General features: G+C 58.1%; 1 protein-coding gene across 2 annotated transcripts; it reads left to right on the forward strand.

Annotated features, from left to right (window-relative positions):
- The first annotated feature begins 1,088 nt into the window (after positions 1–1,088).
- Positions 1,089–9,141, forward strand: MRGPRF (MAS related GPR family member F). 2 transcript variants are annotated; one of them, XM_064492032.1, is made up of 3 exons: positions 1,089–1,272; positions 4,183–4,295; positions 7,067–9,141. In XM_064492032.1, exon 3 carries the CDS (start codon positions 7,289–7,291, stop codon positions 8,270–8,272), a length of 984 nt encoding a protein of 327 aa, XP_064348102.1. In that variant the 5' UTR covers positions 1,089–1,272; positions 4,183–4,295; positions 7,067–7,288; the 3' UTR covers positions 8,273–9,141. The 2 variants fall into 2 exon arrangements, with proteins under 2 accessions (XP_064348102.1, XP_010996385.1); XM_010998083.3 differs by having other exon boundaries at positions 7,289–9,141.
- The last annotated feature ends 8,464 nt before the right edge of the window (positions 9,142–17,605 follow it).

Below are 17,605 nucleotides of genomic sequence, written 5' to 3' on the forward strand. Positions count from 1 at the left end.
TTCGGTATCCTCAAGCCCCTCTTCACCCCTCCCGAAAAACAAATGCCCCTGGAGGTCAGCTGGACCCTGCAGGTAGCCCTGCGATCCAAGCCCATCTGAGGTTCACACTTGGGTGGGGACATCGGGCTCCTCCGGCTGGGCACAGGGGTCCTGCAGCTCCATGGCAGGTGCAGGGGAAGTTCAATTTCTGGGTCCTCTTTAAGGTACCCACAGAGGCACCCCCTGCCTCCAATCTGGGCACCGTGTGCTCCAGCAAAGAAAGCACTCATCAGAATTCCCTCAGGCTCCCTGGGCCATGAGAAAGTTGGCCCAGGGCAGCGGGACCTTCCCTGGTGGCTCCCTGGGAATCCACTCCTCACCACCCCCGCCCTCATGGCCATCCCTCTGGCCCCTGCACCCCCCAGGCTTTGGCTCGATGCCCCAGGACCCCGCGGGGGGCTCGCAAGGGAAGAGGGGGAGCTGACTCATCCTCCCGCTGAGCAGCGCACGCACCAGGCACCACAGCTGCCGATCTCCCTGCTCAGTCCAGGCAAGCACTGTGATTTTCCACTTGCGCCATCTGACTGCTATTAGGGCTGGGGAAAAGGGAATTCCTGGCTCCATAAGCCCACAGGGGGCCCTGGGCAGATTCCGGGATGGAAGGGGGAGTGGGGTGCCACCTGGCTGGCATCACTGTCCTGCTGCCCACACCAAAGGTCCCTGCACCACCCCTTCCATGAAGCCCTCATCCCGCTGCTTCCTGGCATCTCAGCATCAGCCCCTCGGTACATTTAAACCACCGGTGGGGACCTGCAAGCCCCGAAATGCGCAGTGGGGGCCGAGGGAAGGCACCAGGCAAGCAGACAGCCTGGCGCTCCCTCTCTCAGGGCAGCGGGCAGCCCTGTGGAGCTGGATTAACAGCCGGACTCGGGCTGCAGTGCTCAGGCCAACGTGACGTCACCAGGCGGAGAGCTGAGTCCCTGTGGGGCCCTGGGGGGGCTCCTGAGCAAAGCATTCCTTCTCAAAGCCTCCTCCCGGCTCAGCCCCTCCTCCTCCTCCCCCTCCCCGCCCCCTCCTGCCGGGCCTGGAATTGGGTTTGGGGCGGGTTACACTTCCAAAGCCATCTCCTCCAGCAGGCGGGCAAGGGCTCTCCTCCACTCTGAGCTCGAGCTTCCCGAGGCTCCGGGCAGTGTTCTGCGCTGGCCTGCTGCCCTGGTGGTCGGCGACCAGAGGTGGGCGTCACAGGAAGAGCCCTCCACGAAGGGAGGCCTCGGAGCATCAGGCCAGCCGCAGGTAGTTCGCAGCGTCGAGGGCCCAGGGGGGGCATCCGGGCACCGGGACCGCAGGGTGAAGGCCAGGCAGGGAAGGAGAAAGAGGGAGGCACCTTGGAAACTGGCAGCCCCCAGAAATCCCATAGCCCCCAGTAGGAACCCTGAGACCCCAGGGCAGTGCTGTCACCACCAGAGAAGGCCCTCCTGCAGCACTCCTGAGGCCCCAGGAGTCCCAGGGACACTGGGCAGCTCTGAGAGTCCCCTCTCCTGAGTGGCAGGCCCCCGCACTCTGGCAGTTCCTGCCCCGCAAGTTGTCTTCCGCTTCCAGCTCTGTCCTCCTGTGGGTGGGGGCTCCCCCTCCCCCACCACGGCCAGCGTGCTTTCTGGAAGGGCCGGGAGGGAACACCCAGCAAGAGCCGTGGCTCCCACAGCTCTCACGCACGCCGACGGCTCTCCCCTCCTCCACGGGGCTGAGCTCCGGCAGCTGTGGGGCTGGCCCCAGGGTGGACACCCAGGGGTCAGCCTCAGCAGTCAGCGGACAGCTGTGGCCCACCTTCCCCAAGGTGGGCGGTGCCTGGCGGGGTGTCCGCATTGGATGAAGGCTGTTCCTGAGACTTTCTGAAAGGTCTCCTCTGTGTCTGGGGGGAGTGACAGCCACAAGCCCACCTCATGGCCAGTGGCCGCCCAGGGACAAGGAGAGAGACTGGAGAACTGGCATCTGCCGGTTCCCACCGAGGCCTCCTGGAGGACAGCCTTGCCTAGCGGGGCGGGTGGGGGGCCAGGGTAGGCTTGCAGCTGGGCGTGGTGTGCAGGTGTGAAGGCATATGAGGAGCCGGGTAGGGCGGGCAGACAGGTAATGGGGGCCCATTCCTGGGCTTGTGTTTAAAGGGGAAGGTCAGGGGTGAAATGAGAGAGCAGCTTTTTTTTGTCTGCTATAGCTAAAGCTAGTTCTATCACAGGCCAGATCCCAACCTGAGGAGCACACACACTCACACTCACACTCACACTCACACACATGTCACACACATGTCTTCCTATGGCCCATGCGGGGTCCAACTTGGCTTCCCAATCTCTCTGCATAAATCCAAGAGCTTTCCAGGTGGCCCGTTGCCTCAGAGACACACGAGGGACACCCACATGTCAAATCAACCAGCAGAGGTGAGCTGGGCCCCCACCCTCGCTCTATGCCCAGCCCCAGCCAGCTGCCCTGGAGGCATCTGTGTTGTTGTGGGGGGTCCAGCCCTGCAGAGGTGAAAGGAAGAGGCTCTCAGAGTCAGGGCACCCCTGGGGCCCAGACCTAGGGGTGATGTGCTTCTGAAAGGGCAACCAAGAAGAGCTGGACCAGTGGAGAAGGAGTGTGGAAGGAGGGAGTACCCCAGGCCAGGAAGGATGGGGGAGAGGCAGGTAGTTTGTGGGTGCAGGCACCAGCAAGCCCCAGAGCGCGGAAAAGCCTGAGGCCTGTCTGTGGCAAAGGGGACAGGGGCCCAACTCAAGTTATGCGGGGGAGGGAGTTCGGGGGGGCACGAAGTACGCACGCCTCCTAGCACCCAATATCTGCAGGCCCACACTGCACACGCATCACAAGTGCTCACTTGTTCTCGCGCACAAGGGCTCCCACTGCCTGCGCAGCCACCTGGGGCGCCGGCGCAAGCCCCGCGCCGTGCGGGGCCGTGGTCCCGGGCCATGCCATCCGCCCTCCCGGCCCCGCCAGCTGCCCCTAGGGGCGGCCGTGAGCCACCGGCTCCGGGAGGCCGAGGGTTAAAGAGGGGCGGGCAGCTCGCGGGGACCGCCTCCCCGCGCAGCCAATGAGCGGCGCCTGCCCGGCCCCGCCCCGCCCTGGGCGGAGGGGCCGCGCGCGCGCGAGGCGGCGGTGGCCCTCAGCCGAGGAAGGAATTCCGGAGGAGTCAGGAGGAGGAGGGGCCTAGCAGCCTGCAGCCTGGCTGTGCTCCCGGAAGGCCCCTCCTCCGCTTACAGCCTCAGTGTCCCGCCTGCACAATGCGAGGGATGGGGGCTGGCGGACCAATGAGCTCTGACTGGCCAGGGTGGACAAGTCTTGCAGGGACGCCCCCTCCCCGACCTGTCACTTCTCCCAAGCCTGCTGATCTGCAGTCCTGGCCCAGTCCAGCTGCCCCTTCTCCAGCCTGGAGCTGAGGCTACCACAGCGGCCTCCGGGCCGGTCCCTCCTGCCGCCGCAGCCGCTCTAGTCCTGCAGATACACAAATCTGCCAAGCTACAGTGTGTGTGTGTGCGGCTGTCATAGTGTGCACCCAGGACAGGTGACCTCACCTCCCTGAGCCTCGGTGCCTTCATCGTGCCCTCATCGTACGGGGATAACTACACCTGCCTCACAGTCCGTAACCAGGACCCCATGGGAGGACAGGTGTGGGCTGGCTGGCACTCGCTGACAAGAGGTTGATGATGGTGGCAAGGATGCTAATGATGACCAGGCTGTCCTGCCTTCCAGGCACCTGCAGAGGAAAGACCAGACACCTTAGCATGTTACATACACGTGGCCCAGGCAAGCCTTCTCCTCCAGGAAGTTTTCCTGCCAGAAATGACTTCTCCTCATCCACTCTCCCTTCTGGGACTGACTGCCCAGAGCCCCTGTCCCATGGCCAGGCATGAAGGTGGTGGCCAAGAAAGTGTGTGTGGGTATAGATGTATGTCTCCAGAAGCCTTCTGGCTTCAGAAATCTTACAGACCAAGCAGGAAAGGAGAGGGACTTCTTCCCCAGAAAGCGTCACTAGTGTGTCAGCAGGGGGGTGAATGAGGGTCCCGGGACAGGAGGGGGCGGTGCACATGGATGTGACCTGCTCTGGACTCAGCAGGACACCCCGTCCTTCCCATAAAGCCTGTCCTAGGGGCCTGGGGAGGGGTCTAGGAGGGCATGGAGAACACTGCCGCCCTAATGTGAGCCTTTCTGCCTTGCCAGGTGGGCTGGGCGGCCCGGTAGCTGTGAGCAGAGCCAAGAGGAATCTGGACTCACCAGGCCTGGAGATGGCTGGAAACTGCTCTTGGGAGGCCCATCCCACCAACAGGAACAAGGCAAGTGTCACCAGGCAGCTCCTGTCAGAGGGGGCTCCTCTGCGCGGCTGCAAGACAGGTGCGGTGGAAGGGGGCAGACCCAGCCCAGCATCCCTGGCTCACACGCTTTGCCAGCCAGGCCCCGTTCTCTAGCTCAGGACAGACAAGCAGACAGCAGGGCCCCTCTGGGCTCTGTGGCCTGGCCCTGGCTACTGGGTCCTTCAGATTCCCAGGGCCTTCACCTCCGGACATCCTTGAGTCCGGTCCCATGTAGACCTTGGGGTGTCAGTTACCAGCCTTCAGAGGCCTCATCATTGCTTCCCTGTGGATGTGTGGTGGGCAGCAATCTCCCAAGGCCAAGCCCTGCCAGGCTGGCTCCCAGGGGACCCTGATGTCACGTGCTCCATGGAGCTCTGGGCCACCCTGCCAGTGTCGCCCCCGGCTCGGGTCCATTATTCACAGTTAATCACTCGCCTCCAGGCTCCAGCCATGGCTGAGACTCTGACAGCCCATCAGGCTGACCCACCTCTTCTGCCCACACCCTCCTTTTTCTCTGAGGCCCTTAAAAACTCTAGAATTACCTCCCAAATCCCAGACAAAACACTCTCAAGTTGGAAGGACTCCTTGAGTTTACCACGTGTAACATCTGGGGAAACTGAGGCTCACACCAGTGTAGTAACTTGACTGGGGTGAGTCCAGGGGTCGGAAAAGAACCAGGACTCCTCCTACCCGGGGGTCCCAGCCAGGCCCGCAGCCCTTTCACCTTTGGTGGTGACCCCCGTGGAGTGGCCGCCACGGGGGACAGGCACAGATGGGACTGGCTCGGGAGTCTCCAGAAATCCCCCCTCCCCAGAGAAAAGACAGAGCCCAGGGAGGGGACCGTGTTCCAGGGCAGGCGTTTTACAAGGTGGTATGTGGCTGGGATGGCAGCTACACACCCAGTGACTCACCCACCCCCCCACTCTGACTCTGAGGAGAGGATTGCAGGGTTTTTCCAGCCTGCGAGAGGCAGAGTGATCTGATCTGTCCGATGCGGCCCCTGCAGCCCAGGTCCCTCCAGCGCCCGAGCTGGCCCTCCGTGGGCTCGTTTAGGCAGTGGGTCTTGTAAATTACTGGGTCAGCTCCCCAGCTAAGGGGAGGCTTGTAGGAGGCCACTCTGTGGCCTGAAGTGCCCAGAGCCATCAAAGGAAAGGCTGAGTAAGGAGCAAGCTAGAGGGTATGAGAGTTGACAGACAGACAGACACATGTGTAGCCAATAAATGTACTCAGAGAGTGATGGGTGGAGAATAAGACCCCGTGCCCGGACCGCATGGCATCTCCCCAACATTTGCCAGCACCCTCAGTCCCTGCTTGCAGATTCCCCTTGACCAAGCCAGGCCGAAGTTCCCTCCCTTTCCCTAAAAGAGCAATCTTTTAGGACCTAGCTTTCTGCCAGAGCTGGAGGCCATCTGGAAAGTGGCATAATGGTCCTGCTTCAAGAATCTTCTCATTTGTTTAGTTGTTGTTTGTTTTGTTTTGATTTTTTTGGAGGGAGAGTCACAAGCGATGAGAACTGATACCCAGCCTTAGATTAGGGGTGGCCAGGTTCAGGCCTTGTGGGAAAGAGTGCTGGGATGGATTGGTGATGTCTGCCAGGGTGTGGGAAGGGGAGTGACAGACAGTGCTCTGGGCAGCCTTGACCGCCTGGAATGAGAGGTCAAAATCGACAGCCTGAGAACCGAATCCAGCTTGTAGACGTGTTGTGTTTGGCAAACACATGGCTTTTTGAATGTGAACATTTAAAGATCAGGATAGTTCACATTGTGATCTAGAGTTCTGGCTTCTCTGGGGAGAGGGGAAAGAATGACCCACCGCTCAGCCCGCCGGTCTCCCCTGGCGCCCACTGGCTGGAGCAGGGCTGCTGCCCACTTACTCAAGACGGGTGCCCTCTGATCTGCCACCGCCCCCGCCAACTTGCCAGTTGCTTGCACTTGGCCCACCTTCATGCATTTGTATGCCAGCCTAGACCCCGCAGGCAAGACTGGTTCTTAGCCAGATGGACTCGTATAAGCAAAGCAATTGTCAAAATACTGAAGTGTCCCCCCACAGCTTGATAAATAGCCACTGCCTCAAGGGTCGCCCCTTCTAGGGACCCCCTGGGCCAGATCCAGGTCCCTCATGATCCAGAATCCCAAAGGGTCACCCTGGGCCAGCAGGGGCCCACCTCTGATTCCCCAGGGCTCTCTGATCCCTGTCACTATGGGACAAGGTCCACTTTTGTTTTGAGAACTTACAAGTGACTCTATTTTTTTAAATAAATATTTTCATGTTTTAGTGTGAAAAATTGTTTCATGTACAGAAAGTCTGCACACACCTTCACTGATTCATCAACTGTTAGCCTATTGCCACCTGTGCTTTCTCTCTACGTATCTCTTGATAGATTGCCTTTCTGTCCCAGAACTATTTGAAAGTAAGTTGCAGACATCAAGCCCCCTAGCCTCCAAACAGCCTGTGTCTGCTAAGAACCAGGGCATGTCCGTGCACAAGCACTGCACATTTTCCTGTTCAGAAAATGTAACATTGGTACAACACCATTGCCTCTATTCCATAGTCACATTTCTCCAGCCATCCCCACGGTAGCCTCTATAGCAATGGTTAGATCCACTATAAAACCCAGGCTGACAGCCCTGCACTTGTTGGCCATGTCTCTTAATTTCTTTCAATACGAAAAAATTCTTCAGTTTGTTTATCTTGCGTAACACGGACATTTTCCTTTATGGAAGGCTGACTTTTCTTCACTGTCCCTCCTGTAGACTGCTGGCTGCAGACTCTGGGGCGTGGAGGGTGGCACTCTGTGGGACCGGGGTGCCCTGCTCCAGCTGGAGCCAGTGGTTCTACAAGTCTACAGTCAGGACCAGCACACCTGGAATCCAGTGGGGGCTTAGGGGTGGAGCTAGCACATCTGGACACAGGTGCGAGTTTGGGGGTGGAGCCCGGCCAGCATCATCAGGCCTCTCCCCTCCACGCCTGCGCAGATGTGTCCCGGTGTGAGCGAGGCCCCCGAGCTCTACAGCCGTGGCTTCCTGACCATCGAGCAGATCACCATGCTGCCGCCGCCGGCCGTCATGAACTACATCTTCCTGCTTCTCTGTCTGTGTGGCCTGGTGGGCAACGGGCTGGTCCTCTGGTTTTTCGGCTTCTCCATCAAGAGAAGCCCCTTCTCCATCTACTTCCTGCACTTGGCCAGCGCGGACGTCGGCTACCTCTTTAGCAAGGCCGTGTTCTCCATCCTGAACACAGGGGGCTTCGTGGGCGAGTTTGCCGACTACGCCCGCGCCGTGTGCCGGATCCTGGGGCTCTGCACGTTTGTCGCCAGTGTGAGCCTCCTGCCAGCCATCAGCTTGGAGCGCTGCCTGTCGGTCGTCTTCCCCGCCTGGTACTGGCGCCGTCGGCCCAAGCGCCTGTCGGCTGTGGTCTGCTCCCTGCTCTGGACCCTGGCGCTCCTGGTCACCAGCATCCACAACTACTTCTGCGTGTTCCTGGGCCACCAGGAGTCGGGGGCGGCCTGCAGGCACATGGACGCCTTCCTGGGCATCCTGCTGTTCCTGGTCTTCTGCCCGCTCATGGTACTGCCCTGCCTGGCGCTCGTCGCGCATGTGGAGTGCCGCGCCCGGCGGCGCCAGCGCTCCGCCAAGCTCAACCACGTCATCCTGGCCATGGTCTCGGTTTTCCTCGTGTCCTCCATCTACTTAGGGATCGACTGGTTCCTCTTCTGGGTCTTTCAGATCCCGGCCCCCTTCCCCGAGTACATCACCGACCTGTGTATTTGCATCAACAGCAGCGCCAAGCCCGTAGTCTACTTCCTGGCCGGGAGGGACAAGTCGCAGCGGCTGTGGGAGCCTCTCAGGGTGGTCTTCCAGCGGGCCCTGAGAGATGGGGCAGAGCTGGGGGAGGCCGGGGGCGGCACGCCCAACACGGTCACCCTGGAGATGCAGTGCCCCTCGGGGAACGCCTCCTGAGAGGCCGGCACCCGGAGGGGAGGCAGGGGCCAGAGTGGCCTGTGGCCTCCGGGGCCCTTTGTGGAAGGACAGGAGCAGAGGAGCCGCCCCGGTGCCCGAGTGCAAGGAGAAAAGTCTGCTTCCTGCCTCACGTGCCGCCTCCCCCTGGGCTGAGGCTGTGGGAGTGGCCGAGAGACATGAGACGGAGCAGCCACCTGCAAACAGGCCCTGGGGCCACGCCGGGCTCTCCCCAGCCTTGTCCTTTTTCCACGACCCACTGTATGGAAGTTGCCCCCAGGTGGGGCTCCTCCTTGCCCCAGGCTGGTCAGGAAAGGAGCAGAAGGGGTCACCCGTCCACCTCCTGCCCCGTTAGTCAGCCCTCCTTGTAAAGAACAGCCAGCACCTGCGCCCGTCAGGCCAGCAGACTCGTCCCGCCGATTGGACACCTGCCGTCTCCATCCGGTCCTCTCAAGTCAGCACTGTGAGCAGACCTGCACGAGATGGTGCTATCGGGGACAGTGTTCTCCCTACCCTGCCTTGCAGCTCAGTCTTTCTGCAGATGACGCCTTGCCCCCCAGTGAATCCTTTGGAGACTGAAATGGGGCTTTCTGTCTTGGCGATGAGCTGGACACAGGAAGGACCCTTGGCCGGCTTGGTGGGTCACTCTCTCTTCTGACTCCGTGCCGGCCAGTGTGTCCGAGCTGCCATCAGCCTGGTCTCTGAGGCTCTGGGGGGCCTTCCAGGCCATCTCTGGGCCCCTACCCGAAAGTGGGCACTGGCTCCACCTGGCCACCTTGACCCACCTACAGGCACCGTGGCCCAGTGTAGTGAGGGGAAGTTTTATGAGAGACAATCAATGTGTATCAATAAACGTTTCTATCTTGCATTGAGGAAGGCTCACTGCCCTCTGTCCTGCCCGTGGTCTTGTTCCCACCATGAGGATTCCACGGGCAACCGAGGCCCAGATGAGCAGGCTTTCCATGCCGCACCCCACGCAGCTGCTCTGCACCCCAGCTCTTGTGCCTCGTTCCCGCCTGGCCTGTCTCCACCCTTGGCGTGCTCCCTCTTCCAGTAGGATGTCCACTTCTCTGCCAGAGGGAGCTTGGTCAGCCGCGCTGTCCTCTTTTGGCTAACACCCAGGCCCTTTTCACCCACACAGGGACATCCTGCTCCCCCGGGAACCTTAGTTTTCTTCACACCTACTCAGTGCCAGGCTCTGTGCTGGCTGCAAATACAGTCCCTGCCCATGAAGAACACAGTGTGTCCACACAGGGGACCCCTGGGGTGGCAGCTGCATTTTCTGCTTTCTTGCCCCCCATCCAGAACCCTCTGTTCTGAGCTCTCTGAGGCTGGGGCTGGCATCCGTGTGCCCGGCACCTCCCCACTTCCCAGCAATAGGCTGGAGCCCCTCTCAGGAGACAGCCTCAATTAGGGCCGAGCCGGAAGTCCTCCTGACTGCCCCCTCGCCTCTGTCAGCCCCTGGAAGAGGCCCATCTGGGGCTCCTGGTATCCAGCCTGGGACCCCGGCCCCTCTGGGGGGAGATCTGGGCCCAAGGAAAGACCAGGCAGAGGCATCGGGGGTCCAGGCCAAGAGCAGGTCCAGCCCCTCTTCTGTGGAGGGCCAGGAGATGGCCGGGAGGACTGGCTGGCAGGGTGGCTGAGGGAGCAAATGGCCCATGAAGGGAGAAGTACCCCCCAGCAGCTGCCACTCTGCCCGCAGACCCTGGACTCCTTCTGCCTGACCCCGGTGGTCCCAGAGCAGGGGTGGCCACACCACCCTTGGGCCAGCTGGGCCCTGAGTGCATTTCCCTGATGACTGGCCCCCGGCCGCCCGACTTGTCCCTCTGGCCACTCTAGGCCACTGCTCTCAAGTTCCCCTTTCTCACAGTCCCAGCCGCTCCTCCCAGCAAGGCCACTGCTCTGCAGAGAGAGAGGACCCTGTGTGGTCCAGAGACGAAGGTTCCTGGAGCTTCCGGTGATGGAGGTGCCCCTTTGCCCCTCTCCCAGTGCTTGGGGCACACCCACCCCAGCCTCCCACCCATCCCTCCCCGAGCCAGCCAGAGGATCCCGGGAAAGCAGAGTTGGAGGCCACCCCCACTGACACTTCTGGGGACTCAGAGAAGCCAGGTGGGGTCCTGACGACACACATGATGGGGTGGGGCTGGGAACCGCCAACCAGAAAGCTTCCACAGCACAGGCCTCACACAATGGGAAGGCCTCCGAGGCCTGCAGGTGCCCAAGGCGGCCTTCCAGAGCCTGACTCCTTAAGGTCCAGTGAACCGCAGCCCCTGGGAGTTCGCCTCTTCCTCAAGGGCCCCCAACCCTGGGCCTCCAGCCCTGACCCCCCATGGGGAGCTGCCCCCCACCCAGGAACTCAAGGGGCCTCCCTGCCTGCTGTCACGGCTCAAAGCCCAGGCTTGGTGGGTGGACAGAGAGCCCTCACCCACTGCCCGGGCCTGGAGGGCAGGGTAGGGCTGGGCCCCATGTGAACACGCATGTGCCCTTAGCGGGCGCTAGGCCAGGAAAGGTGGGGGGTGAACCCCAGGAATCAGGCCTCTCCCGGCCCCTGGAACCTTCTCACTACAGTCTTGCTAGAGAGCCAGTCCCTTTCTCCCTCCAGCCAATCCGGCCCCCAGGAGGCTTCCATTCACAACCTGACCACCTCATTTCTGTGCTAATGGAGGGGCAGTATAGATGCCTGCAAGCCAGAGCTTCAGGCCCTCGGCCACTTTCTTCCTCCCTCCTTTGGTGTCTAATTATTACAGGGGCCAGGGAGCTGGCTGCGGGGGTGGGGCGAAGTGCCTCTGCTATCCCTGCCGCCCCCAAAGCAGCACAGCCAGGTCCCCCAGTGGTCCCCCAAGCTTCTTTCCAGTTATCCCATTGAGGCAGGAAGCCAGGGGGCCCCAAGCATCACCCTGAAACTGCCTGGAGTGAGGAATCTGGCCATTCTCACCTGACAACTGCTGGTCCACAGAATAACAGAATTATGAGTCAGGGAGTGGGAGTCTCTATTCCTGTCTAGGCAGCTGGACAAAGAGCCATCACTTGCCCCCCTGTCCTGGCTGCTCTGCTCGATACAAAACCCAACTACCCACCCCCAGGACGTGCAGGGTGGGGGCGAGGGGGTGGAGGGGTGGCCACGGGCAGGGAAGGGCGCTCCACATTTTCATCTTTCCGGTCACTACTGTCTCTATAAAAACGAGCAAGTGGAGAAGCATGCTCTGTTAGATCACCCAAGGGATAAACACGGCCAAATTTGGGAAGCCAAGAACAAGCTGCAAGGAGGCAGAGGGCCGCCGCCCGCAAGCTATGGGACCTCGGTCTCCAGTGGCTCAGTTTCCCCACCCACTACGATCAGGTTTCAGAGGGGAGGGGAGTGGCCGCAAAAGGAGAGACATTCACAGGAACCACCAATCCCAGACCGGTGGTTGGGGGAATGGCTGCCATTTGTTGAAGACCTACTATGTGCAGAGGGCCCTGGGCTGAGACCTCCACTTATGAATATCACTTAATCTTCACGACAGTGGTCCACGATACAGACTGTTAGCGGTTGTTGTGGAAGCCTGGGCTCCCAAATGGGTTTCCTTGTCCAAGGTCAGTCCTGCCAGGTGGACAGCCCTGCCTGGGGCCCCAGTCACCATCCAAAGGCACCAGCACAGTGGTTTTCTTGTTTCCCTGGAAGCTCAGGCCTCTGAGCTCCGTGTTTCCCATCAGCAAAGCACTGGGAGTTGGGGGTTCAGGAGTTATGCATGGAATAGACAGCGTATGCCCAGCATAGCCCAAGGGCACCCCTGACCGGCCTTGTTGGATTCCACAGCCTATAGAGATCAAAGGAGGGGACAGCCCAGTTTCAGGCTGTCGAGTTCTGGAAGGGAGTGGGGGATGGGACAAGGATGCGTGGGCAACAGACAGCACAGAGAATGGCCTGAAAGCTGAGGCCTCCTCCTGTCTCATCTTCCATATTAATCAGAGGAAATGGAATGCCTCTCTGGCATCTGCCCGGCTTTCCCGAATCTCCTGCCAGTATAGTTTGGAGATAACTTGAGGTTTACATTTTAGGCCAAAATTTTGAAGCCCCAGGTCTCTTCTGCACAACTTGGGTTCAGAACCTTCAGCCAAGAAGATTCCTCCTTCCCAGAAACCAAGGGCTTCCTCTAGAAGGCGACACGGAGTGATGGGTCCATTTATGGTCCAGCCTCTCAGCGCGCGGGGAGAAGCCCCAGCCCAAGGAAGTGTGCCCTTAAGCACACTGGCAACCAGGCCAAGGCGTTCTGCAAACAAACTGCAGAATCTTCTCGAACCAGGATGACTTGAGAACGCCAGTGCAAAAATATGACATTCTAAGCCAGTGGGGGCTGGAGAGTAGCCAGCAGGGCTTTGGAGAGAACAACAGGACACAGTTCACAAAACTGAAACTCATGGAAACTCTGCCTCAGTGAGTCAGAGCGCCAGCACCAAGTTTCCTGGCGAATCAAGAGAAGGCTTCCCTGCTCAGACAGATTTTTTTCTTAAATCTTTGTCATTGATTTAATTGCAGTCTAATTTATATACAATTAAATGCATCCATTTAATATATAGTTCGGTGATCTTTGACAGGTGTATCTAAAGCTCATGTTATCATAAAATCAGTACATAAAATGCTTACATCTCCCCGAAAAGAACATTTCTATCACCCCCCGCAGAAGTTTCCTAGGGCATCCAGCCCTCATCCCACCCTGCCCCCAGCCTGAGGCAACCGCGCATCTCTGCTTTAGCCTCTATAGAGATTACAGGTTAGTTTCACGGGCAGATTTTTATACCGTATCAGGCAGCACTTTTAGTGACAAATACCAGAAACTCAATTTAACTTAGCTTGGGGGAGAGAGTTACAGGTGGGGGCATGCGTGTGTTTAAGGGAGTGCACTGACCCGGATATCAGAGAAGTTCCAGAATGGTCTTCACTCCAGACACAGCTGGATCCGGGCCTCAAATGATGTTCCTGAGATTACTTCCCTTTTTTTTCCTGTTTCTCATCTCTGCTTTTGTCTGTGTTGCCTTTATTCTCAATAAATAGACTAAATGGCAGGTAACTAACAGTTCCTAGTTTTCATTTGACAAATTCAGCAATCCCAGCAGAAAAGAGGGCAGCCCTTTCCTGATAATTGGGACCAAAGTCCAGACCATTATGCCCACCGGGCAGGCCCCAGTCTCATGCCCTTCCCTGGAGTGGGAGGTGGGCTGGGGCATAAGGAGGACGCCCACCTGCTGAAGCCCAACAGGCTGAGAGCAGGGAAGAGGTGAGCTCAAAGAGAAAGAATGAAAAGGAGCTGCTAGCAGGCAAAGTGACAACAGTGGGCCACATTCGTCCCCCAACATTCCACCACCCACACACCCGTTTCTTGCCCATGTTTCATTTTATAACATTCCCACCCCAAATCTGTAGCTATATTATTCACAGCAGACAAGGCACTCCCCCTAAAAGAGAGACAATTCGAAGTCAATTCCAGGGACTGCCCCCCTCCCCCAGCACCGAGCCCAGGATCTGTGGGCCATTTGCATCTCTCTCCATCAGATCCAAAGGTACTTCCTCTAGGGTTGGTACCCAGTCCTAGTGATAGGTTCCATCCATGCAATCCAAATGATGATGGCCACTCTCAAGACACACAATTCACTGTGGACAGGACAGATGGAATAACTATGACTTTTTTTTTAAATCGCATTTGAAAAGGAGAAAATAGAAACAACAAGTAACAGGGAGGGGATAGCTCAGTGGTAGAGCACGTGCTTAGCATGCGTGAGGTCCTGGGCTCAATCCCCAGTACTGCCGTTAAAAAATAAATTTTAAAAAATGAATTTAAAAAAAAGAAACAACACACAATGTTATTGGGCCATAGCATAGTCTACACTGGACGGAAAGCAGTGAGGACTGGCTATGAGGGAGGTTCTTCTTCAGAGAGTAAGCATGGTCACCAGAATCCAAGACGGCCCCCAACAGTCCATCTTGTGGTATTCACAGTCTGGTGTAATCCCATCCCCACGGGTGTGGGCTGGACCGGGTCACTTGCTTCTAACTGACAGAACGGAGAGAAGACGATTAGGTTACAGGAGGCTGTGACTCCCACGGTGGGAGCAGACTCTCTGCCCTCCTGGCTTTAAGGAAGCAAGCTACCATGTTGGGAGCTGCCGGACCGGGGAGGTCCCCGGAAAGGGGCTGATGGCAGCCTCTGGCCAACAGCCAGCAACCCACTGAGGCCCTCGGTCCGACAGTCTGCAAGGAACACAATCCTGTCCACAGCTGTGGAAGTTTGGAAGAAGGTCATGCCCCAGGTAAGCCTTCAGACGAGACACCTCCAAAGACCGCTTCCTGACAGTCCCACAGGACGAGCCGCTTTGCCGGGTCTGGGGAAGCCGCCTCCAAACTCCTGCACTGTGTGTGGCTTCTTTGCTTTCAGTCAGTTCCATGATCTAATAACCAAAACCAGATCCCTTGTTGAGTTGTGGCCCTTGAATCTAAACCCTGGCCCACGGCGTCCCATCCCTCGGGCACAGGTCTGGAGGACCAGCCGTCCCCCTGGCCTCAGCTGAATGGCCTCCATGAGACTCAGAGCCGATGGAAACAACGGCCCTGGGAGCAGGCAAGCAGAGCTGATCTGTCTCCTGCCACAGAAAGTGGGGCTTAACCACCCCCATGGCGTCAACCCGCTGGGGTCGGGCAGGCGCACACTTGAGGCTGGGCGTTTACAACATGCCTCTTTGCCTCTCTCGGGTAAGAGCTTCCCCATGGTCAGGATTCTTGGTTGCAAGTGACAGAATCCCTGTTGAAACATGGTTTGTGTAACTGAAATCAGTCCAGGTATGGATGGGCTCCAAGAACAGCAGGATCCAAGGACTCTGTCGATGCAACAGTAATTAGTCAAAAATGTGAGCATCTGTACAGACCAGGCACTGCTTCTAGGCACAGAAATTCCAAGAACAGGGGAACCCCTGCCTTCCAGAAGCTCATGTCTTCTTGGGCAGTTTGTTTGTGTCTCTTGGGTCTGAAGCCCTGTATTTCTCTCCTGACTCATTCTCAGGCTGTCACCTCCTGGAGGAAGACATCCACCATGGCCCTCACTCAGGAAGCCCAGAATAGAAGCCTGTGACAGTCCAAGCGGTTGTAAAATCAGGATGGTCCTTGTGCCCCAGAGCCACTCATGAGTACAGGGGAGCCTCCGGGTCCTAAGTCACCTCTGTTTCCAACCTCCCTCCCACCTGCCTGGTGCAGCGCACGTGTTAACTCCTGATTCTCTTGGGAAATTGAGGGTGGCTAGGGACAGATTCTGAGCATCACAGTGAGGACTTGGACTCTCAGGGAGGCCGCCTAAACTGCACAATTCTCTAGCTAAGAAGAGGCAGAACTCGGACTTACAAGGTGGTCCTGGAACCTGGGCCCAGTGCGCCCTCCCCCAACCCGCAGCCCTCCACATACAGAGCGCTGAGCGAGTCCATTAGTCAGAGCACCTCTCCTCGTGGACGTAATGGCCTCTCCACGTCCTCAAGGGCCCCTGTTCCTTCCACAGCCCCACCCTGACCCCCATCATCGGGGCCTGCTGATGCTCTGAGGTCCCCTTGGCTGTTCCAGACGGCCTTCAGGAAGGCAGGCATTGCCAATATGGCACAGAAGGCAATCCTTCCGTCACTCCTCTCAGGTCCCCAGCTTCCGTCTCCATTTCTCTACAACCCAGCAGACCCCATCCCTCGGGCAGGGAGCCGGGGAGCCACGCCCAGCCAGGCCCATTAGCCCCCGCCTGGCTCTTCTGCTGGTCTCCCAGTGGGTGGGGCAGACTCCTCTCCTGCATTTATACCTCAAGCTCCCCTCCCTGCATCTCAGAGGGAGACAGGAGAAGGTTCTACAGGGGTCCCAGGAGCGGGGCTCCTCTGAGGCCAGGGCGTGGGGCAGCGGGAGACAGTTCAGAGCATCCCTGTTAAGCCGTGACAGTGGGGCAGGAGAGGCTTGGGGGCCTGGGCCAACAGGAGCTGCCGAGCTTCCAAGTCCAGGAGCAAGGATGGGGCCAGCCACCTTCCCTGAAGGACTGAGTGCCACACCGGGGAGCAGGTGAGAGGGCCAGGTGTCTACTCTCTGGGTGGAGGCAGGAAGGCATGCTGGTGACAAGTGATGGCCTACAGTCCCGCTAACCCCCAGGTGAGAGTCCCGCTCTGCCGAGGGTGGCGGGGGGACCTGGGCGAGTGTCTCAGCTTCTCTGAGCACGTATCTTCTAAATAAAATGGGCTAATGAAGCCTACCTTTAAAGTATTTAAAGGGGTGATGAGTTCTTACCATCCCCCTGGGTGCCTGCCACCTGGAGGTCCCCCGTCAGTGGTAATAGCAGAGCCAGGATGCAGGTGACACCAGCAGGTGTGGGGGAGCACCATTTAAGGAGAAGACGTACGACTCACTGTTGAAGAATCAGTGAGGTAATATATTTTCATTTTAAAATAATGGATGTGTAAATGCACAGGAAAACCCTTCAAGGATATAGCCACACAGTAAACAGTGATACCCAGGGTGAGGGCAGAGCAAAACCTTATTTCTTCTTTACCATTCGAATCTTTAAAACTAAGACTATTTTGTGGAGGGAGGGGTAGAGCTCAGTGGTAGAGCTGTGCTTAGTATGCACAAGGTCCTGGGTTCAATCCCTGGTACCTCTGTTTAAAAAAAAAAAAAAGGCTATTTTGGTATCTAACCTATGGAATTTAAAAAAAAATGTTTAAGGTACAAGGAGAAACAGACACTATCACAACAGTAGTAGGAAATAACACATTTCCATCAGTCTTTAGTGGAATAGACAAAAATTCAAACAAGGCTTTCAAGGACAGAAAGACCAAAACTAACTCAGTAGTTTCTAGATTTTAAACCATCATCCACCAATAAACCGTCACTGAGCAGCAACTCCCACAGGCTTGGTACAGAGGGATGAAGCCAGCCCCAGGCCGGCCTGCCGGGCTCACGGTGACAGACGCCCCAGGGCAGCTGGCATGTAAGGCTGGGTGGAGGGAAGCAGGGGAGGCTGTCTGGGGGCTCTCTGCAGAGCACTGAGGCCAGGGGCACCTCCACATTTATGCAGCACCCACTGTGTGCCGAGACCTGACTCAGGGATGGCTGAGACACATCCTCCCCTCCACCCACCCCAGCTTTGTTGTGCAGGTGACCTCACTGCAGAGAAGCCAGGCATTGGCAATCACGTGGTCGATTTTCTTGCCGTGTGTGTGTGTGTGTGTGTGTGTGTGTGTGTGTGTGTGTGTGTGTGTGTGTGTGTTGTTTACTTCCATTGGGAAGTAGTCACAGTTCATTATTCCACTAAGTTGGTGCATTAGTCCGCTTGGCTGCTGTTACAA

This window comes from Camelus dromedarius, chromosome 12 (assembly GCF_036321535.1).
Source record: "Camelus dromedarius isolate mCamDro1 chromosome 12, mCamDro1.pat, whole genome shotgun sequence".
Classification (NCBI taxonomy): Eukaryota; Metazoa; Chordata; class Mammalia; order Artiodactyla; family Camelidae; genus Camelus; species Camelus dromedarius.

Coding starts and splice junctions, on each gene's coding strand:
- MRGPRF (XM_010998083.3), top strand. CDS start 4,248: ATGGCTGGAAACTGCTCTTGGGAGGCCCATCCCACCAACAGGAACAAG. Junction 4,296..7,288: donor ATCCCACCAACAGGAACAAG/GCAAGTGTCACC, acceptor ACGCCTGCGCAG/ATGTGTCCCGGTGTGAGCGA.